Source organism: Ursus arctos, unplaced genomic scaffold, assembly GCF_023065955.2.
Source record: "Ursus arctos isolate Adak ecotype North America unplaced genomic scaffold, UrsArc2.0 scaffold_4, whole genome shotgun sequence".
Classification (NCBI taxonomy): Eukaryota; Metazoa; Chordata; class Mammalia; order Carnivora; family Ursidae; genus Ursus; species Ursus arctos.
Window position 1 is genome coordinate 21470697 of NW_026623056.1, and position 23874 is coordinate 21494570.

The 23874-nt window shown below is 40.0% G+C and overlaps 1 protein-coding gene across 1 annotated transcript in view; it reads right to left on the bottom strand.

The window, feature by feature from the left end:
* P3H2 (prolyl 3-hydroxylase 2) overlaps window positions 1-23874 on the bottom strand; it is a 155706-nt gene that overhangs the window by 12169 nt on the left and 119663 nt on the right. Inside the window, exons 2-10 of the mRNA XM_026496551.4 lie at window positions 20897-21049; window positions 19755-19944; window positions 13649-13780; window positions 11241-11383; window positions 10817-10906; window positions 9035-9075; window positions 7850-7944; window positions 906-1033; window positions 258-353 (exon numbers count right to left, since the gene is read on the bottom strand). Of these exons, the coding sequence (XP_026352336.2) occupies window positions 258-353; window positions 906-1033; window positions 7850-7944; window positions 9035-9075; window positions 10817-10906; window positions 11241-11383; window positions 13649-13780; window positions 19755-19944; window positions 20897-21049 (1068 nt within the window). The remainder of the gene's footprint in view (window positions 1-257; window positions 354-905; window positions 1034-7849; window positions 7945-9034; window positions 9076-10816; window positions 10907-11240; window positions 11384-13648; window positions 13781-19754; window positions 19945-20896; window positions 21050-23874) is intronic.

Here is a 23874-nt window from a genome sequence, read left to right on the forward strand (position 1 = left end):
AGCTCCTCGAGGACAGGGAGAGATTGTGTATTATTTGTCAGATACGAATTTAGGAAATACAAAGTTTGATAAGTTGATGACTCAACGAAGGAATCAAGGAATGATTTAAAACAACAGAGATGTCATTTCATACTAGCTCCCTTCACCTCTCCTGATGGGTCTACAGTCTTGACTCTCCTCCTTCCTGTCTCTGCCATGCACAGAAGGTACTCGATGCGTGCTTAGGAACCCAGACCCCAAAAAAGCTACTACTTTACTTTGAGTGCTTTCAGGACGGTTGCACCTTCAAATTTCTCATTGGGTGTATGGGGTGAAGTTTTTCCTCTGTATCCATCACCAACAAGCATGATTCCCTGGAAGCAAAATACAAGAAGATGCTTTATTAATGACAGCGATGACTTCATCAGCTCTCCCTTTTTGCCTTGACTGCCAGGAAGCTAAGGACCACAGTCAATACTCAGAACCATCCCTATTTTGTACCAGGATCCTGGTATCATGAATTCTTCCCATCGTAAGAGATATCTTCATGTAAACTTCATTCTACGTGTTCATCAGAAATACCAGTTTTTGTAGAAATAGGTAGGCTATAAATGATTAATATACTGGTTAATTATTGATTAAAATATAGAGATTTCCCAGTGAGTTTATATGGTAGGCAGAACACATGCTGAATGGCTATTGTCCTAGGTGTTAAGCCACTAACTATTCCAGATCCATGAGCTGTGTCCAGATCTGGACGAAATTCAAATCCTCCCAAACCAGGCTATGAAAATCGATGTCCACATTAATGTCCTTGTCCTAATGAAAGTGACATTTCAGGCCTGGTTCCCTGACTCCAAGTGAGACCAGGACCAGAGAGCTCCAGGGCTCACACCATCAGGCTGCCTGCCCACTCAGGTCCTCACACTGGCCACGCTGTGGAGCTCCCGGCACTGTTCTTCCGACAGGACGTTATCCAGAAGAACCCGCTGGGTCCCGTTCAGCTGCTCCGAGTTATAGACAAACGTGATATTCTCATAGAGCAGAGGGCCACCTGAAGAGACAGAACACATCATCTTCTCTGTTACCTCTGTTCCCAAGCGGGGGAAGCACAGAACACCCACCAGTTTTCAATGTGAAATTCATGAGAATCAGTTCGTTCATGAATACTTAAGAATGCTTGCTAAGTACAATATGGATTCAGGACAAAGGCAGATGTCTGACGACCAGGTTTCTCCATAACATCACAATAATGGTATCACATTTGTATAGTGTTGTGGGTTTGACACACTATCTTTTCGGTTGATTCCAGCGATGATCCTGCAAAGCAGGCTGGGAATCTCACAGGGTGCTGCTCGGAGAAGACCTTCCAGAATTCTCTTGGCAACTGCACACGTCCTTTTCCACAACCCTTGGTCCTAACTCTGTTACAACATCACATTACTTGATCACATGTTTGTGCCCCCACACGTGACATACACACCTCAGTCTCACTGGTATGGAGAGAAATATCCTTACTAGAAAACTCAGCTGGTAAATGCACCCTCAGAACAGCCACACCCAAGCCAGCTAACTCCTTCCTAGTCTCCTTCCTGCCACCTAACTGACTCTAGGTGGTCTTGTTTGTGGAATATTTATTTTTCTCCATTCTCTAGGCAAATCTTTCTATCTCTTTCTTTGCATGGGAAGTTTTCCTACAGGCACCTGCTCTCTCTGGATACAAATCACAACTTTATGAGATTAGCCCATGCGCGCTTTTCAGAAGGTGATGCTTTGGGATCATGCTTTAGGTAGTTAATTACAAAATCTAGACCTGACCAGGCTCTTTCCTCACCGAGGATAGGACTGAAAGACAAAGCCCCTGCTGGTGAGGAAAGCTTCAGATGTAACAGTGCAACCAGCTTGAACTAAAAAACTGAACAGAAAGGAAAAAAATTTTTCTGCTCTTTATAAGACTCCTAAGGGACCTGACAGGTGTCTGTCAGTAACGACAGTTCTCCCTGGAGGGAGGCAAGGGGGGAAGCTCAGCTGCTCCCTTCTTCCCCCAGTAAGCAATGATCACTAACACTCGGGCATAAAACACATGAAGGAAGAAGAAACCCAACTGAAATTGATGTCCCCTCTAGTCCTTTAAGAACGAATTAGTGAAACTAAGGAACAGCACCAAGCTTATTAATAGTCCCGTTACGATGAAAGATTCACTACAGCCCACAATTCATGGAGTATTAAGATAAAGAGACAGTGTTTCCCGATCTTTCATAATACATGGTTATCTGTTAAAGGAAAAGTTCCCTAAGGAGCGGCAGTGCCGATACATTACTTTACCACAATTTTACTCCCGTACTTGCAATTATAAAACTATGAGTGCCATATTTATTTATCTTTAGAGATTCGTATAACTATAATACCAAAAGCAATTTATAAGATTAAATAAAAGCAAGACCATAAAACTAACTAAATTCAAGTTAATATTAATGAAATGGTTAATGTTCTTTTGCAGAAACTGAAAAGCTACATTCCACATGAATGTTCTACTCACTGATCTGGCCCAGATTCTTTGAGCCAGCATTCTTTATAGTATTTTTGGTGTGTAATGACTCATTGCACTACTACTTTTCTCTACTGAAATTACTATGAAGTCGTAGTGTGCCATGATAAATTTGGACCTTTATCTGCTCCTGACACATTATTTATAAGTTTGTTCGAATTCATTTCTTGTTAGTCTTTACCCACCGAAGTATCACTAACTGGTGCCAATGGGATAGTCACCTCACTCACCATGGGGTGAAATCTCATGGTGGGACTTGCTATCAGGTGGTTATTTACATGACCCACTAGTTGCCCTTATTCATATTTTTAAGATTGTTATCAAAATCTATAAATACAGAATTTCTTGAATCCCAGCAATATAACCACAAGGTATAGTTTTAGTACCAATCTTTTGGATGAATAGAAAAAAATACACACACACACACACACACACACACACACACACACACACACACACAATTCAGTGTTTCTCTGCCTTTGTTTCGCAGAGAGTTTTTGATGAAAAAAGAGTTTCTTGATCAAATGTGTTTGGGAAGTACTAGGTTACACAGATTTTAAGAGGACTTCTTGAACTTTCAGTATGTGAACAGGCATTATGAATGTCCTGAATATTAATACAGTATGAAGCAGTTCTCACCCTAAATCAAGCACAAAAGCCAACCTTCCTTCCTTCCCTCCTCCTTCCTTCCTTCCTTCCTTCCTTCCTTCCTTCCTTCCCTCCTCCTTCCTTCCTTCCTTCCTTCCTTCCTTCCTTCCTTCCTTCCTTCCCTCCCTCCCTCCCTCCCTCCCTCCTTCCTCTCTTATGGCCCAGAGACTCTAAGATGGCCCCCTAATGATCACTGCCTCCTGGGATTCATGGACTTGTGCAATTTGCTTTCCTCAAGTGTGAGTGGGGACCAGAACTTGCTTCTAACAACAGAATATGGCAAAGGGGATGGGATATCACTTCTGTGATTGTATGACATGAGACTACAACTTCCATCTTGCTAGAGGACTCAGCCTATTGCCCTCTCAGCTTACACTGCAGTATGTCACTGCATTAGACAGACTCACACAGCAAAGAATGAGGTCTCCTCCAGCCAGCAATCAACTAGGAACTGAGGACCACTGTCCACTAAGACTTTAGGAACCAAATTCTATCATCTGAGCTTGGAAGAAGATAGTTCTCCAGTCAAGCCTTAGAAGAGACAGCAGCCCTGATCAACAACTTGAGGGAAGCCTGTCACAGACCCTGAAGCAAGGGACCCTGCCAAGCTACCCCCAAATTCCTGACCCCCAGAAACTGTGGGATAGTGAATGTATGTTATTGTAAGCTGCTACATTTGTGATTTTGGGGGGTTTTTTTGGTAGCAATAAAAAACCAGTAGACTCATCCTCTCCCCAACAGGACCTCTTAACATACAACACAGGTTGTTTGGGAAAAGTTGCTCTAATTTACATAGCTGATTAAGATCCATAGCCAGGGGCGCCTGGGTGGCACAGCGGTTAAGCGTCTGCCTTCGGCTCAGGGCGTGATCCAGGTGTTATGGGATCGAGCCCCACATCAGGCTCCTCTGCTATGAGCCTGCTTCTTCCACTCCCACTCCCCCTGCTTGTGTTCCCTCTCTCGCTGGCTGTCTCTATCTCTGTCGAATAAATAAATAAAACCTTTAAAAAAAATCCATAGCCAAATTGAGGCAGTTTCTCAAATATTTGGAAAAGTACACTGCATATTCCATTCCCACTTAGAAAGGTAAAAGAGATGTTCCTTCACAAAGCAAGGCAAGATACTTGTCGGTTCACTGAAGAGCATTTTCTAATACAAAAGTCAAACAGAAATGGATGACAGACCAAGGGTCTAGTGAACCAGGTTGGTTTGTACTGTGTCAGATTTTTTCCTTTCCTCTCTTGAGAGTATATGAACTTTAAATATACTTACCTTATTTTCAAAAGACTACTTTAACAGTACAACTGAAACATTTAGGAAAATGCCTACCATTCTTCAGTTCTATGGAAGTATTTGCTATTCCTACGTTGATTATTTAGTATTCTAGTAACATATGCCTGGTCTATCGTGTTAAGTTCTGACTGAGGCATCTTAATAAACATGAAGGAGTATATTTTAAAAAGGGCTATGGGGATATTGCCAATTCCTCCAGTCACACCACATGGAACGTACAAAGATCAGGGGAAGGGACAGAGTGCCACACGAGTCTCAACTACCTACCCGCTCATAGGTTCAGGAGAATCTGTGCCAGAAACCTGCCTTTCATGTACTTAACATTATCACCACTGAGCACAGAGTTTGTTTTTGTTTTTTTTTTAAAGATTTTATTTATTTATTTGACAGAGATAGAGACAGCCAGCGAGAGAGGGAACACAAGCAGGGGGAGTGGGAGAGGAAGAAGCAGGCTCACAGTGGAGGAGCCTGACGTGGGGCTCGATCCCATAACGCCGGGATCACGCCCTGAGCCGAAGGCAGACGCCCAACCGCTGTGCCACCCAGGAGCCCCAAAAGCACAGAGTTTTATACAGAGGTTTCCCACTCATGCATTTCACAAAAAACAACCAACTACCCACCCGCTAACCAAAAGGGAAAAAAAAAAAAAAAAGAAGAAGGAAGAACTGAGGGCTTCAGAGGGGAGGTGGGTGAGGGAAGGGGATAGACCGGTGATGGGTAGTAAGGAGGGCACGTATTGCATGGTGCACTGGGTCTTATACGCAAGTAATGAATCATGGAACTTTACATCAAAAACTAGGGATGTACTGTATGGTGACTCACATAATATAATAAAAAAATATTATAAAAAAAGTTCTTTGCTATAAAAAAAAAGAAGAAGAAGAAGAAGGAAAAAGAAACCCTGCCATTGAAACACGCACGTCTACCAGCCTACAAATGACTGGTAGCACACCAGACAGAGGAAAACATTAAAATAAAAATAAAACCGTAGTCCAATAAGTTGTGGTTCCTGGGGCCTGATGGGATGGCTTCGGCCAACTCCTAACCACAGCTCAAGGAGATTTAGCTAAACAACTTAATTCTTCTCTCATTCATAAAGTATGTGCCGGCCTCTGACTCTCCAGCTGCAGTACAGAGGGATCGTCTAGGAAAATACTCCTTTGTGCTCACCGCCTGTGGCTCACATGGCAAGAAGCCACATTTTACCATAAATATTACAGCGTCACACACGTCGCCCCAGGGTGTGCTAAGCAACAAGCCCTTGGGTGAGCCCAGCCCTTTAAGGTCTACAGAAGACGTTTCACACCGTTCCTCGTCTGAAAGTTGCTAGTCTTCTTTTCCAGCTGAGGATCACCGAGCCCAGAGACCTCAAGTCTCCAGGTGTCCATCACACCACAGCACATCAGACTGACCAATCCTTGACACTCGGATTCCTGATTCCAAGTTCAATGTTATTTCTACTCTACTGACTGGGATGATTACGGAGCAGGACCTTTGGAAACTGGTGGTTGAAAGGAGAATGGATAAGTGACGGGTGTTTTTAGTGTGACGATATGCATATTCTGGGGACTGGAGTCCGTCTGGGTCGCTCCCCTAGTGCTTTCGAGCTGTCCAGTGTGAGTACTACTAATTACTGTTGGGTAACCAGGGCAGATGGCAAACCCTCTGTGGAAGAGGAGAAAAGCTGGCTACATTCTACTCTGTGAAGCACGCATCCTTTCTTGCCTCCCTGACATCTGCTTTCAGCCAGACTAAGACAGGAAAGCGTTTTCTGGTTGGGAACTTTGCCTCTGCCTACCACTGTTCTTAATTTAGAAACTATTTAGATCACTAGTGACTCCACAGAAGGCTTTCCAGTGGTTTCCCAGAGACCATCCTAAGATGCAGCAGCCCATTCAACTAAGCAAATTCTACAGAAATAATAGACTTTGGTGCCCAGCCAATCACGGTCTCTCCCCGTCCTGTAGAGTCTCCTGCTCTACTCTTCGTATCAGCCTTCCCCCAGTCCACTACTGCACAGCAGGGTCCTGGGGAGCCAGGGGGAAAAAAAAAAAGCTTTGAAGTTTGGCAACCATCCTGGAGTTTCCCAAACCTTCACAGCAAAGTGCTGGCTTATTGGCACGTACTTCCTGGGTGATTTCTCAGCTTAAAAAGCAACACAAACTCTGGCTGACCATGCAACTCTCTGGCATTTGTAGAACAGCTTGGGCTTTGTGGCTAGGAACTGAGGTCCAGGTCAGATCAGATGAGCATTTTATCCTGTTTACTGCCTCAAACTGACTTGGAAGCTGAGGAAGGAAAGGGCTGGGAAATGTGAGAGCTGCAGAGAGCCAGAAGTTTTCAAATCAGCTAGAGGAATGTGCTGACGCACTCTCTTGTTGGGGAAAGGAGTACTGTACTTCTCAATGCAGGTTTTTAAAATTTTCTTATCTTGCCATTATTTAATCAAGGAAAGGTACATTTTGGATCTCTAGACACTTTTATGTTCCATCTCCAGGTGAGTAAGAGAAAGTGGGATCTGGATTCAAGAGCCTGGGTTTGAATGCCTACCCGACCTGTTATGAGTTATGAGATGCGTCACTGTATCTCTACGAGCCTCAGTTTTCTTGCCTGTGAAATGGGGGCACTTGTCTCACATGAGATGCTTCCAGTATTCAAATGAACTGTGTGTTAATTTGCCTGAGAAATTATAAAATATATAGATACCGTAATAACTGTTAAGGATTACTACCGAGTTAATACCACTATCGTCAATAATTTATTATGATAACAATGTATAGCTCTATTTAAAAACTACTTTTGACAACACTCTACATATGTTTCCATGAATTCTGATCTGATGTAGGTATATAATGTTCTGCTCTCTCCATCTCTGTGCCTTTGTTTCACTGTTTGATCCACTAAAACGGCTCCCTCCCCTCCCTTCTACTTGTCACTCAGAGTCCTGCTCAGATGGAGGTGCCTCATGCACCGTAGATGAACTCATCTAATAGCCATGTGACTGTCTCTTCAAGTTCCTCTGATGCGCGGTCTAGTCTGCACTAGCTAGCACTCCCTCACTAGGTGACAGAAGACCCCATGACCTCTCCAAGCCCCAGGTCCTCAACTGATCATTCAGTCCCCGCCTAGCTCACAGGATTCCTGTGGGAAACGGATGAGGGAGTGAAATTTGGAAGCATTTTCGTTGGAAACCAAAGGTGATGATATACAAATCTGAGACATTGTTTTTAAGCCTTGCTTTCAGAATGTTATGAAATATAGTAGCTTAGTCCTATTCTTTAGTTTCCAGAGAAAGTGGGCCCTGCCTTAATTTAAATAACAACTAGCCAACTCCCACCTCTTCCTTTCCCTCCTATTAAGTAAAAGTGCACAGATACTTACCCTCTCTTAAGTCTCGATCTATCTTGGGTGATGACTTTTTCCCCATTGACAATCCGTGAACTTCTGCCCCTTCCACGTTCACTCCTGAAGGGACCCTGCCCATTAAAAACAGTTGGAATGGAATTTCCCACTGAATAAGGAAGTTCAAAGGCAAAGGGCACCTTACTCAGGTAGTCTTCTTAGCAGCTTTTTTTACAGTTAATTGTATCCTTAACTTCACCCCCTTGAGATTAGACATTAAGTCTCAAAAGAGCAGAAAAAAATTATCACGTGCATCTTTAAAATGCTCAAACTGTTGTATTTTTGTCTTGAGCACAGAGTGCATCACCAAACAATGGTTGAACTGAAATAAACCATGACCTTGGATAGAGGTTCCCAACTATTCCAAGAAAGAAGACACAAGTTTCAAACGTGGCAAACATACAGATCACAGCATGCTATCCTTTCAATATACACAGATTGAACAAATCCAGCTGTGCATGTCCACTCTTGGATCTCTTGTAATAATTTTAGGCCACCCGGGATTGCGGCCTTGTTGTCTAGTGAAAGACCACAAGATTTGGAATAGGAAGATCCTGATCCACCAGTCCCTTGTGGTGACACTTGCAAAGAGTCCTCTGCCTTGTCAGAACCTCAATTTCTGAATTTGAAGGTGAACAGGCCGGACCAGGTCAGCTCAAACATGTTAACTCCAACATTCTGTGATTCCTCGAACTGCTCATATCATGTAAATTGATTTTTTACTTCTACCATTTAAAAAAAATGAGGTCTCTTCATTTCTGACTGAGTTAGTGACACCTCATAATTTAGTTTGCAGTGAAGCTTTCTGAACTTCCTGTTTTCAAACGCGGTAAGGGAATTCAGCATTAACAAGGAAAAACTAAGCTCTATTCTATTAATCAAAAACAGAATCCACAGAATGTGTCACCTTCAGAGATCACCTGATCCAACCCCTTACTTGGAGGGAAAACTAAGACAGGAAAGGAACACAAAGCTCTCAAGGGCACACAGACGGAGAGGAAGAACTGGGACCAGAAGGCTGAGCTCCTACTTCCCAGTGCGGAACACTCATTTAATTGTACCTTTTTGCCTATTTCATAAAGCTAAGGTCCTTATAACAGGTATGACTCTAAGTATTTCTTCTCATTAAAAGTAAATGGATTGTATTCTGAATGAAGAACTCACCGATTCTCATCTTGTCGTCCTCCATATCGGATCCAATAATTCTGTTTTAAATTAAAAAAAAAAAAAAACCTCAGTATCTTTGTCACTAAAACATAAAGTACAGAAAGAAAATATACATTTAAAACACTCAAAAGACCTAAAACATTAGGAAACTTGCACACTGTATTAAGATACAATATTTTTAATTAATAAAAAGAAAAGCAAAATTGCCAATGCAATTTTGACAAAGACGACATGACGCACAAATGGGTTTTTAAAAATAGCATGGGAGTAGCTGAAGTATTTATATTTTCTGTCCAAGAAGTGATTTGGAATTTGGTGTCAGGAAGACACTTAAAACGTCATTCAGTCCAACTCCCTTATGTTTTGTGAATAAAACAAACAAACAAAAAGTCCAACTTGATTAATCATCTGTGCAGAATCATAAAGTAACTTTTTCTGAAGTCTCCTGGGAGAATACAATTTAAAAAATTTTTATTAAGTAGGGCCGGGTATAAGCATACTAGTAATGCCATTTAGAATTATTATACTTAAAAATTATCTTAATTTTTAAAATATGCCAATAAAAACATGACATAACTAAGACATAAATGAAAAAATGTTACAAATAGGATATATCACAAATAGTGCTTTTTATAAAAATATGACAGGTACACATGTAAAGAACTTACATAGTTAGCTAACAGATAAATGAAAAAAAGGAATGTCCAGATAATTCAAATCACAGGAAAAGTAATTAATGACAATATATGAAAAGTTTATATTTGTTGGTCATCAAAGGAATACAAATTAAAACAACAATGATATACCATTTTGTACATAAAAAAACACTAACGATTTTTTTAATGTTATTTCTCATTGCTGAGATATTTATAGTAACCTGGTACTTTAATGCATTTCGAGAATCAGTGAAGGTATCAGAAAACTCTCTTAGAAAAGTAATTTCAAGAACTTTAAAACTTCTCATATCCTTTGATGGCAGAATAATCCCATTCCTGGTAATTTATTCAAAGGCCATAGTTCAATACAGAGGGAAAATGCTTCTTGCATTAAATATGGTAGAAAAAAATCAGAAACGAATCAAATGTTCAGTGTCAGGAAAACAGTTTATTTATTGCACATCAATTCTATATATGTAGTTAAAAATCATTTTAAAAACTGTAAAAATGTAGAAATTGCTTATGACACCTTAAATAAAAATCAGAACAGAAATCTATCAATACCATTGTACTAGCTGGGCAAAAGGTATGTCTTCATACAAAGAACAACTAAAAGTCAACACAGACAAGTTGAGAAAAGTCAGCATGATGAATAGTACAACTGAGGCTGATTTTGTTCTGTACAAAATCTTTTTAGTTTTTAAAAAGTGCAAGAGAAATACAAAATGTTGTGTCCAGAATTTAAGACATAAAACAATCCTGAGGCAAATGCATCAGGTACAAACACTTCCTTCTCCCCCAAATATATTTGCTTTTGACTTTGGATCTCAGTTATATGGAGATCTATTAAAGTCCTTTAATGTCTATCATATATTGAGTAAAAACCCACGCCCACCTCCGCAGGTTTCGTTAATACAAGGCAGGAGATAAGAATCTTCAGTAAACTATATGTTGGCTAACTGAACATAATAAAAGATTTTTTTAAAAATAATACATTAATAGAATTGGCAAATGGAATTAAAAAAAGAATCTTCAATAAATCAAGCTGGGAAATAAAATCATACATAAGAAGTTCACTGAGAATTCTTTTAAAACACATTTCCTCTTCTCTCTTTGCTCTTACCGGTTCTGTGTATGAAAATCCCAGACCCTCTGCGGCTGATTTTATTAGTTCTGATTCCATTTTATGACGCTTCACGAACATTGCCAAATCCTAGAGGGAAAAAAAAATGAATGAAAGTTTATATTTAAATAACAGTTAAGAAATATGATAAATGTTCAAGTAGAAATATTTTTCAATAGACAGTGACAAATGAGCTAAAAAAAATATTCACAGCTGCCAGAAAAGTCTCCATCTCAACAGACTTTCACAAGCTCTCGTGTAGGAGAAAACTATGCTTCTGGCACTGATAATTAAAGTACAAAAGAACTGCATTCTAGAACCTTGACTCAATGGCTAGATATCTTTAAGAGCGGTGCTACATTTTTACCAATTCTGCCCAGAGCATCTAGCAGAACGCAGCTGCTTCTCAGGACCTTGGTCTCACCTCTCTGGCCTCAATGGATGCTGGGTCACTGCTGTCGTCCAGGAGACTCTCATAGTAATCCACATTGTCTAGGACATCCTCATCATCCGGATGGAGGAGAAGGTAGGCCTTGGCGCACTCCAAGGCTTTCACATACTCACCAACTGAAAGACCAAGGAGTTGTAGCATTAAAGTCAGGCTAGGTCCATTTAGGGGATTTTTTTTAAATTTATTTTTTTTAAGATTTTATTTATTTATTTGAGAGAGAGAGAAGGAGAGAGAGCACAAGCAGGGAAAGTGGCGGGCAGAGAGAGGGGAAGAAGCAGACTCCCTGCTGAGCAGGAAGCCCCATGCGGGCCTTGATTCCAGGACCCTGGGTCATGACCTGAGCCGAAAGCAGAGGCTTAACGGAGTGAGACACCCAGGCAGGCCCCCCCCCCATCTAGAGGATTTTTAAGAAATATTTCAACATGTCTGTGAGAGGTCAGCATTAAACATGAGTAAGACAGAAGATAAGGTGAGGCCTAATAGCATACACAGAAATAGTCACACATGAAACCAGAATCTCAAATACGGAGAACAAACTGATGGTTGCCAGAAGGGAGGTAGGTGAGGGGATGGGGGAAATAAAGGGGATCAAGAAGTACAAACTTCCAGTTATAAAAAATCTCAGAGAGGAAGAGTACAGCATAAGGAATACAGTCAATAAGACTTTAATAACTTCGCTTGGTGACAGACGGTGACTACACTTATCGTGATGAACCCTGAGCGCTGTACAGGATTGTTGAATCATTATGTTCTTCACCTGAACCTAATTTAACACTCTGTGTTCATTACACTTCAAAAAAATAGCCACACACAAAAGGAAGGACATGATTTCAGCTGTTTAAAAGGTACTATCTTTGGTCTGCTTTGGGGCTAGATGTTTTGTACCAATTATTTAAAGTTTCTGCCTGAAGATGTCGGTTGACAACTTACATTATTTAATACAGATAAGCAGAGCAGAATTTTGGGAGCTAATTCTGTTTTTGTACTGAGTTTGACAACATGGTATCTAAAACTGATTTTAGCAATCCCAATTCTATCAATTGCTTTTAATCATAAGGAAAGATGCTCAATCTCTCTCAATTAGATAAATAGAAATTAAAACTACTGAGATAAAAATTTTCACCTAATGGATTGGGAAATATCTAAAATTTTCACAATATATTCTGTTGATGAGCAATGAAAAATGTACTACATATGGAAGAAAATTTGGCAACATCCATCAAAATTTTAAATGAACAAACGATTCAACACAGCAATTGTACTTCTAGAAATTTATTCTATAGATATTCATGTGTGTATATGAACTAACTTACATAAAATATTACTCATTTGATCCTTGATTGAAATACCAAACAGTTACTAACAACACAATCCCCATAAGTAAGGAGACACATAAAATAAATTATAGTACAATGATACGTGGATATAAAGAAAAACTAATGAGGAAGATCTCCATGTACCAATACAATTAGGTTAAACCATACAAATCGCCAAAATTTGGTCTTTACTGACCTAAGCAAATGGTAATTTCATAGGTCCAACATATTAAAAAAATACTTTTCAAGATTTTATTTTTAAGTAATCTCTACACCCAACATGGGACTTGAACCCACAACCCTAAGATCAAGAGTTGCCTGAGCCAACCAGGCACCCCCGACATATTATTATCTTTATTATTATTATCATTATTATTATTGGAGAGAAAGCGAGGGGAGGGAGAAAGAGAATCTTAAGTAGGCTCCACAAACACCACAGAATCTGATGCGGGGATCGATCTCAGACCCTGAGATTATGACCTGAGCCAAAATCAAGGACTGGATACTTAACCAACCGTACCACCCAGGCGCCCCCTCCCCAGTCATATATGTTATTAAGTGAAGAAAGCAACGTAAAGAACAGTGTATGTAACATGCTACATTCTGTGTGTAAGAGGGGGGAATAAGTTGGGGATTGTGTGTGTGTGTGTGTGTGTGTGTGTTTGTGTGTGTGTGTGTGTGTGTTTTAAAGAAACATAAGTCGGACATTGAGTTGTAGGGCATGAAACTGGGTTGCAAAAAAAAGGAAGAGAGGGAGGCTTTTGTAATATTTTGTCTTTGAACCTCTGAATATATGACCTTTTAAAGTTAAGTTGAAAAACTAAATTTAAAAATCATGTAAAATGTCAGTCTAGTATAACATTCAGGATATTATCACAGCATTTGCCCACTTGTGGTTTCACCTACTCTCCTTGGCCCGAGTTGCAGTGATGTGAAAGGAAGAAAAAAGCCCAGAAACCCCCATTGCCTCAGTGGTAAAGTGGGAAATGCAGAGGAAAATTCAATGTCTGTAATGGTGAACAACACCCCTTCCCCAAGGGTCTCCCGGGACGATCCACGCTTTACCTCGATAGTAGGCAAACTGTAGGTAGTCATAATGCAGGGGAAGAAAGTTCTCAATCGGAGAGAGGCGGCCAGGGCGAGTGGCAAGTTCCCTCACGCATTCGTGCTGACAGACCAGCACCTGCATGTAGTGATCTGGAAGACAAGAGTGAGGGTGGGTCCCTCCGCGGGCTGGAGCATCCAGATTTCAAGGTCAGAGCACAGTGACACAGGGCATTCCTCACCCCGACACACCCTTAGAGCCATCTATTATCTTCGCTTCATGAGCAGAAACCTTCACAAAGGAAGGAAGTGTCTTGCCAAGGCCTCCTGGTCAGTGATCCCGAGAGTACTGAGGAGTAGATCGATTCCAAACCCTGTGACCGTGGCCTTTCCTCCAGACAGCGCTTTCCGCTGCTGTTCCCCTTTGTCTACGTCTCCTGAAAGTGACGCAGGCCATCTCAGCCCACCCGTGCCCATCTGAGTAGATGCCTTTCCTATTTCAGAACTCCGGGGCCTCCCTTTGGATGCTTTGGGCGGCTCGAAGTGTCGGGATCAGAAGTTCAGATCCTGGTTATGCTAAGGAGTAGCTGAGAGAAAGGGCTGCCCTGCATATGGGGAGCTTTTTCTCCTTGTTAACATTTTCAAGAACTTTTCCTAAGGGGAAATAGAAACTATATAACTATATATAACTATATATATAACTATATATATATAGCTATATATATATATATATATATATATATATATATATATATATATATATATTTTACATCTATTGATCAGGAATCTATTCCACCCAGCTACAAAATAGTCCATCCCCTGAACACTGGAAATCCTGCCACATAGGGACTGGTAAAACGGGATATGGAGGAAAGCTCAAGAATTTAGATACACATTCTGCCTCTTTCTCTTTGTTCCCCTTTCTTTGTCCCCCTCCTTCTCGCTGTAAACAGGTGAGGATTCTCAAGTGTAGGGTTGTCACGCTCCCTTTAGCTCTGGGCTCTCGCTCATCCATGCATGAGCTGAGCAAACGAAAGTAGCTAACGACCAAGAGAAGCAAACACTTCCTACGTTTTGCCCCAACTTGGTTTTTTCTTTTTTTTAAAGATTTTATTTATTTATTCGACAGAGATAGAGACAGCCAGCAAGAGAGGGAACACAAGCAGGGGGAGCGGGAGAGGAAGAAGCAGGCTCATAGCGGAAGAGCCTGATGTGGGGCTCGATCCCGTAACGCCGGGATCACGCCCTGAGCCGAAGGCAGACGTTTAACCGCTGTGCCACCCAGGCGCCCCTCAACTTGTTTTTTTACAATGAAAATGGAGATAGTCTTCTCCAGAAAGAGAAGATTTTATTCATGCTTGGGCAGAGTAGGCTCTCTTGAGAATGACGATAAAATCGTCTGACTTCATGATTACATTTTAATTTACCAAACTGCATCCTCTCAAAGGTCCTCTGTTGGGCAGAGTTTGGCTTGTCTCTTGGTGACTTGAAGAGGGACCCAAGAGCACAACAGAAAAGGCGTGTGTGTCTTCTGGTGTGTAGGCAAATGGGCCAGTTTTTGCAGGACCTGGCTAACTCAATCCAACATAGCACCACGGACAGAATCCCTACAATCCATTGGTTCTTAACTGCAGCTGGAGGATGGGAGGGGAAGAATGAGTTCTGCTTATTTGTTTAGCATGTAGAAATAAACAGCTATATAAATAGCCAATAAATAGCTGTTTTATTTCTTACAAAAACGACAAACAATCTCCAACTGTTTTCTCCTAGTTAGCTGGCCATTGGCATTCCTCTTTACCTTCTAACACACACTCCTCCTAATTCCAAATGACAAGCAAAAGGAAGAAGTGGAAAACACACCCAGTAAGAACCCAAAGTCTGAATGAAGGTGTTTTTCAACAGGAGATACAAAGAGCAACGAAAAGAGAGTGACAAAACGACATTCTTCAGGGCGTCACCAAGCACAGCCGGTAATAAATAACTGCATTGAGAAGCCATTTGTATTTTTAATGTTCTTCTAACTCTAAAATTCAAATAGTCTCGCTTCGTAATTTATTCTGTATTTTATTATTTTATTATTATTTTTAAAGATTTTATTTATTTACTTGTCAGAGACAGAGAAAGAGAGAAAGCACAAGCAGGGGGAGCAGCAGGCAGAGGGAGAAGCAGACTCCCCGCTGAGCAATGAAGCCCCACGTGGGACTAGATCCCAGGACCCAGTGATCATGACCTGAGCCAGAGGCAGATGCTTAACTGACTAAGCCATCCAGGCACCCCCATTTTGTATTTTAATTCAGCCATCAGAAAGGATGAATACCCACCATTTGCATGGACTTGGATGGGGCTGGAGGGGCTTATGCTAAGTGAAGTAACTCAAGCAGAGAAAGACTAACAGACTAGCATAGGGTTTCACTCATATGTGGAACATAAGGAACAGTACAGAGGACCATAGGGGAAGGGAGAGAAATCTGAAGGGGGAGAAATCAGAGAGGGAGAAGAACCATGAGAGACTATGGACCCTGGGAAACACACTGAGGATTTCAGGGGATGGGAGGTGAAAGGAGGGGGTAGCTGGGTGATGGGTGTTAAGGAGGGCACATGTTATGATGAGCACTGGGTGTTACATGCAAATAATGAATCACTGAACACTACCTCAAAAACTAATGATGTACTATACAGTGGCCAACTGAACATAATAAAAAAAAAGAATTAAAAAAATAAATAAAAGCCAGTTTCACTTTTAATTTAGAACAGTTTGGTGGGGGTTTTCGTTTTTTTTAAAAAAAGATTTTATTTATTTATTTGACAGAGAGAGAGAACACAAGCAGGGGGAGGTACAGAGGGAGAGGAAAAAGCAGACTCCTTGCTGAGCAGGGAGCCGGATGTAGGGTTCAATCCCAGGACCCTGAGATCATGATCTGAGCTGAAGGCAGATGCTTAACTGAGTGAGCCACCCAGGCACCCCCTAGAACAGTTTTGAACCAGACAAGAATTTACAGAGTTAGGATAACACATTTTATAAGTTGTATTTCTTGTCTCCTTTGTATATCAAGTGTTATTGTGCAATTACTATATTTTAAAACGTTTGAGATCCAAGACACTTGTGTGGGAATACTTTTTAAAATTTCCTTCTCTTAATAAATTGGGTAAGCATCAAATTCTTGAGAAGACTTGTCATGTTTCTGTAATATATAATACTTGACTGAGCTTCAGGAGCCAAGACTTTTTTAAAATTTTCTTTATTGGAAGTGGGGGTAATGGTGGTGATAGTTGTATTAAAGATTAAGAGCCCGAGTTAGGACATCTCTATTCTTCCAGCAACCAATAAGCTATGGTGACCTCGAGCAAATCACTAAATGTTTCTGTGGGAATCTGTCAGTTTTCCTAAATCAGATGGAGGACATCTGCCAAAGCTGTTTGGAGGCCGATATAGAGGAGATGGAGGCGTGGAGACAGGGCACATATCCTTATACAACTACAAGCTAATAAACTATAATGAAGGAAAAGCATTCCAGAATAAAAGATTGAGTAAAGAAATACTTAATAGTTGAAATGTGAAACACACATAAAATTGACATTCAAATGAGCAGTGCTCACAAAAACGCAGGGAAATTACTCTGCCAGAGGCCTAGCAAAACAAAATCTTTGGGAAAAAAAATTCTCAATAATTCAAATACTGGTACTGATTTTAGATGAATTGAGTTGGTTTTGGGTAATTGAGTATGTGGCAAATAGGTCACCCAACAAATTGATTTTCAATCTACTTCTTAATCTAAATTTTGAAAGATGTTTCCTAATTGTCCCTCTATGACCTACATTTTCAAAACAGAGTATTATGAATCCTTTTCATCTGAAATGTGATTGATGGATATGTCATTTCCTTCCTTCCTTCCTTCCTTCCTTCCTTCCTTCCTTCCTTCCTTCCTTCCCTTCTTTTTCTCCTTCCACTCATTCATTTAATAAATATTTACTAAGCACCTACTCTTTGCCATTCAATATACTTAGGAGCTGAGGATTAAGCACTTAAGAAGATAGGACATTAAGCAAGTGATAGAAGAAAACAACAATTTTCAAAGTCTGTGAGTGGAAATGAACATGTCATTTCCAGGAAACGCCACAGGAGTGGATCAAAGAGACAGAAAGAGAAGGGATGAAAATATACACAAGTGCACAATCATGAAAGTCCTATTAAAGATTTTGGGTTTTACTCCAAATGCAATGGAAGCCTTTGGCAGGTGAGGGGGGGGTTCATTTTTTTTTAGAAGACCATTTTGTCTGCCTACAGCGTAAAACCTCATCAGAACACAAGGACCAGCAAGAAGGCTATCACAGTGGCTCTGTTAAAATACACTGTGGATTTGAACCAGGCTGGTAGCAAAAGTGGTGGAGAGAACCGAGGAATCTTCCATGCTCTCAGGAGGTAGCACCTATCGGAGTTTGGTAACAAATCAAAGGAGAATAGGAATTAAGGGAAATGTTGGATTGGAAGATAACTCTTTGAGACTTGGTTTGAACTGCTAGGTGAGGGGTGCTTTTCATGGAGACTGAAAACACCGGCATTTGGGGAGAGCAAACTCCCTTCCTTACTTTGCCATTCTACAGGTATAGGTGAAGTCGAACATTGTTGCTTTTTATTAATATAGTTATAACTTAAACAAATATCTGTTGAGTGCATATGGTGTTCTAACATTTAGTACTGAACAGATTATCCTTTGCCCATTTTTCAATTATGTAGACCTTAAAATATGCACCCTAGACTGAGAAAAACATCAATTTGATTCCCAGCTTCACCTTAATCCCATTGCTTTGAGGTATAAATTCCTCATTTAAAAAAAGGAGAAGATGGTGGATAACACTACCATCCACCTACAAGTTGTTTAGAGGATTAAAGGATACATAAATATGTAAAATGCCTTGTATATCTTAACTGCTATATAAATGCTGTTTATTATTATGACTGCCAATAAATCAGAAATAAATTACTACTAATAATAATAATTTACAGGTTCTGCTTAAATATTATGGATATTAACTGTTTGTAAATGTTTTGCAACTTTCCCACTTGTCACTTTGTAATTCGGCTTCATTTATTGTATTTTTTTGTATTTCAAATCTTACATAAGGTCTACCTTTTTCTTCATATTTCTTGTCTTTTGCCATGCTAAGAACTGGTTTTCCTCTCCTCCCATTATACACATACTCTCTTGCATTTTCTTCTTCTTTTATTTTAAAGATTTATTCATTTATTTTAAAGAGCGAGTGAGAAAGAGAGAGTGTGAACACAAGTGGATGCAGGGGTGGGGGGAGGGGCAGAGGGAGGGAGGGAGGGAAACCTCAAGTGGACTCCCCGCTGAGATAAAGCTCTGAGCCAAAATCTCTAGTCAGAGGCTTTAGCGACTGAGGCACCCAGGCGCCCCTCTTGCATTTCTTCCAACAGTTTTATTTTCACACCTATATTATTAACATAAATAGAATTTATTTTTGTATGTTTTTCATATGCTTCCCATCATAAATGGTTAACTAGCTATTCTCCCCAATTAATGTATAATTCACATTACCTACAATTTTAAATGACACTCTGTAATACATATTATATTCTCATAGATAATAAAATCCTCTTTTAAGTAACTGAAGAAAACTATACAAAAGTATTCACTACGACATTGTTCATAAAAATGGAAACCCGTAACTTCCTGAATATTCATCAGTAAGGGGGCTGGGCAAATTAATTAAGCTTTCCCCCTACATTGGAATATCGCACAACCATTCAATGCAATACGGTAGATGTACGTGTACTACTTACATGAGAAGAAGTCCACACTATATTGTTAAGCATAAAATAAAACAAAAACAAAAATATGCTCAAAATCAGTGTTCACAGCATGTCTCATTTTTATAAAAAAGAAATAATAATTATAAATAAATACCGAAACATTTACATATGCATCTGAAAAAGTTTGGGAGCACCGTCCCAAAATATAAACTAGGTAGATTTATTTACAGGAGATAGGATGGGTTAGTATATCTTTCATTTTTTTACAGTTTATACTTGTGTATTGTTAGAATAGTTCTGCAGACTGCATTTCCTATAATCAGGAAATAAATAGAGGAAAAAAATAAGCTTTACCTGCAATGGCTTCATAGAGACCAGCTTTGTACCCTAAGTATTCATATTCTTCAAATCTCTGAGGCCCCTCGCACAGGGCTCTGCACTCCGTATCTTCACTGAAATATTCTCTTAGAGCTTGCTCAAAATACTTGATAGCAAGCTCAAAGTCATCAGCCTCATAATGTTTAACTCCTGCACTGTAACTTTCCTGCAAAGAAGCACAAATATATATATATATGGGGCACTTAAATAGCAAGATTCAGGCAGACTCAGGATCATTTGGGCGGGGGGGCACTGGGCTCTTGTGTTATGGAAGAATAATGAAGGGTTTTACTGAGAGATAAAAAGTAATTTCCCTGACTTCAGAGAATTATAAATAAGAATGGAGTTACTGAGCAAGCTGAGTGCTGTGGCACCAGTCGATTTTATATTCTTCCTGAGCACAAATATGCAAGACAGTATTTTCTAACCCCACCTGAATGGAGGTATGGGCATGCAACAAAGTCTGGGTAGATGGATGTGGGTGGCCATGACACACCCATTTTCCAGGCCTGGCCCAATTTAATAACAATAATAATAATAATAAATAATATAATAAAAGGCTTATATTTAAAATCTTCTCTTATCTTGTTCTTCAATCATCTTGGAAGTCACATGTCAAGAATAGTGACATCTTCAATTAAAAAAAAAAAAAGCCCTTCCAACGTCTTGTGATTTCAATTAAGCTTTCATTTGAGTGAAAAATTATATAGCTTTAAAATAGCAAAATTTGAAAAGTACAGGTACAATGGAAAACCAACGGACTGGGAGCTGGGAAACCATGTGTGACCTGAGCAATTCATACTGGCTTCAACTCCCGTGTGTAAAACTAAAGGGGTGGAGGTAGCCCTGAGGTTCAGAGGGGGTGACAGATGTTTATATCATGTTCTACTTTTCACCATATCATACTGCTTTTCTAAGGGCATTTTCACCTTCTCTCAATTTTTTCAACCCTGATATTGACAATATTTTATCTGAGAACTCTGAAAGCATAAAACTGTTATTGTATTAGAAATCAAGAATCAACCTCAAATGCCCATTCACAGGAATCTGCTTTGAGTCCGGTGAAATTTAGGAACAGACAGCTCCTTCTGGTTAGGGCAAGGGTCCCCGGTGCTCACCAGATGTGGTCTGGCTTCTAGGTCTACCAACTGGAGTGCTTCGACGCCCGCCATGGTTCTGTAATTCTCGATGTTCTGCTGCATTTCCATGTGCTCAGGGTTGGCCATGAAAAATGTGTGAGCTGCTTCCACCGCCTTTTCCAGCTGGTTAAGCTACGGAGGAAGAAAGAGGACAAAATGAAGGCAAAGGCTTCTAACCTGGCTCAGTAGTAGTCCAAGGGCTAACGGCCAAAGTGGCGAGGCCAGCTTCCGGTTCACCTTTACTATACGCCATCTCCATACTATCCAGTGGGAGGTTAATAAACACGGCTCCTAAAATGACATGTGGGTTTTCAGGCCTTGGTGAACACAGCTACATGTGCTCTCTTCCAAGTTCATTCTTTTCCCACTCTCTTCTGAGCCATCTGCATTTCTGGGAAACTCAATCTTTCTTGTTCTGTTCGTTTCATGCTTGATCAAAATACAAAGCTGCCGAGGCTGTGCCACCTCTAATTCATATTTTTGACATTTTTATCTTTTACTTTCTCTTTTCTCTTTGTTCCTTTTGCCTTTAATCCTGACGATGGGAGTAGAAACAAACCTATGGCCTTCCAAAGGGCAGGAATGAGGCTACCTCCCACTCCACCAAATTTATCAGGCTCTAGAATGTGAAGAATATAAAACGAAAAGGAGTAAACTGTTCCTGTGCATAAGAAATGCTGAATACAGCACACAAAATGCTTTACCACACTCCTTTGATTGAAATATTTGATTCCAGACTTACAATTCTGATGTTCATTAACACAAAAGGAAGAATTTTTAATAACCACTACATAGACACCACAAAATCTCCTAAACCACACAATACACTATTCTCCGTGTAGGGCAATGATGCATTTTTTTAACAAAATGGAATAAATTTATTCGATTTAAGACATTTCGCTCTTTGCTTTGGACATAGAGAATGTTTACAGACAGATCTGTTTGCCCTGTATCAGAAAAGTGAATATTCATATTAATAATCTTTTTCATGGTAAAATCCCAATAATGTTTCACCTATTTTGGAGTATGAAGACATGAAAACTCATTGTTATTAAAAAGTAAACATAAAATCGTGGAACAGCGTATCAGATTCAAAGGAGTCAGTTTTTGACAGTCTTGCCACTCAGGTATTAGTGAGAAATAGAAGTACTGAGTTCCCAAGTCCCCAGTTACCGCCATTTTGTGATATATAAATAATCTTAGCCGTCACTACAGAAAACAAAAACTGCCCTATTTTAAGATCTGAGATCCTTAACTTTGTCTAATAATATTAAAACCTTCTCTTTTCCCCTTGAATTTGCATACTCTTAGCTACTGGCCTTCCTTCCATTAAATCTTGCCTTGTCACCTTGCCCTGGCATTTTTACCTATGAACTCAATTCTGTACTCCCAGGATGATTTTGGCTGTCAAAATCACTAATTTTTGGATGTGGTTTCTTTCTTAATTTACATTTTCTCAACTTCTCACTCACTAAATATGAATTGTATGGACATCTACACGGTGATGAGTATATAGGTATAGAGGACAAAAAATAGGTTCTAAATTAGGTGTGTGTTTACCCTTACTGATCAAGTAAACCTGAAAAAAGTCATTTAAACACTTATAACTCAGTTCTCCTTTAAGGGGAAAAAAGCTCAGGGGCACCTGGGTGGCTAGTCTTTAAGCCTCTGCCTTCCGCTCAGGGCGTGATCCCAGAGTCCTGGGATCCAGCCCCGCATCAGGCTCCCTGCAGTGCTGGGAGCCTGCTTCTTCCTCTCCCACTCCCCCTGCTTGTGTTCCCTCTCTCGCTGGCTGTCTCTATCTCTGTCAAATAAATAAATAAAATATTTAAAAAAAAAAAAAAGCTCATAAAACCCCCACACTACCATCTACTGCATAGGATTCCAGAAGGATTTAATTGTGTAATATATATAGAACATGCTTCAGAAATCATTAAAATCCCTAAAAAATGAACAACAGAATATAATTTATAAATCATCTATTCATTTCAAAGATGTAAATAACGATGGTATAAGATGAATGGATAAAGAAGATGTAGTGTGTGTGTGTGTATATATGTATGTATGCACACACACACTCACACACACACACTGGAATATTACTCAGCCATCAAAAGGAATGAAATTTTGCCATTTGCAATGATGTGGGTGGAACTAGAGGGTATTATACTAAATGAAATAAGTCAGTCAGAGAAAGACAAATACCATATGATTTCACTCATGTGGAATTTAAGAACTAAAACATGAACATAGGGGAAGGGAAGGAAAAACTAAAATAAGATGAAAATTGAGAGGGAGACAAACCACAAGAGACACTGAACTCTAGGAAAAAACTGAGGGTTGCTGGAGGGGAGATGGGTGGAGGGAAGGGATGATTGGGTGAGGGCATTAAAGAGGGCACTGGGTATTATATGCAACTGATGAATCGCTAAATTCTACCTCTGGAATTAATATTAAAAAAGGAAAACAATGATGATGGTATAATCTGTAACTCCCCTGGACACATAATTCACGAGGCTACCGTCTTCACTTCAGAGTAAAACTATCAATCATGAACAACACAGATCAGCACTGATAGACTCTGGTTCTATAGCACAAGCCGTTAAAATGGATAGAACATAAATTTATGTTTTTCACTTTCTTACCTTCATCTTTTGCTCAGGCTTTTCCACTGATCTAGAAAGCCTCTGTCCCTTGGCCTTTTCTTGTTGAAATCTAACATATCCCATAAAGTCAAGCCTAAATCCTGCCTCTCTAAGAGATCCGTTTTCAACACCATAGCTCCAGTCCAGTCCAGCAATACCATCTTCTCGCTACTCCTCTATGGGCACTGATCATACTCTGCTATACTTTGCACCCCCCTGAGTATGTTCGCTTTTTTCTAGTAGAGCTCTCTCACAATAGGGCCCATATGACTTCTTTCTGTTTGTTTTCCACCTACTTTGCCTATAGATGAG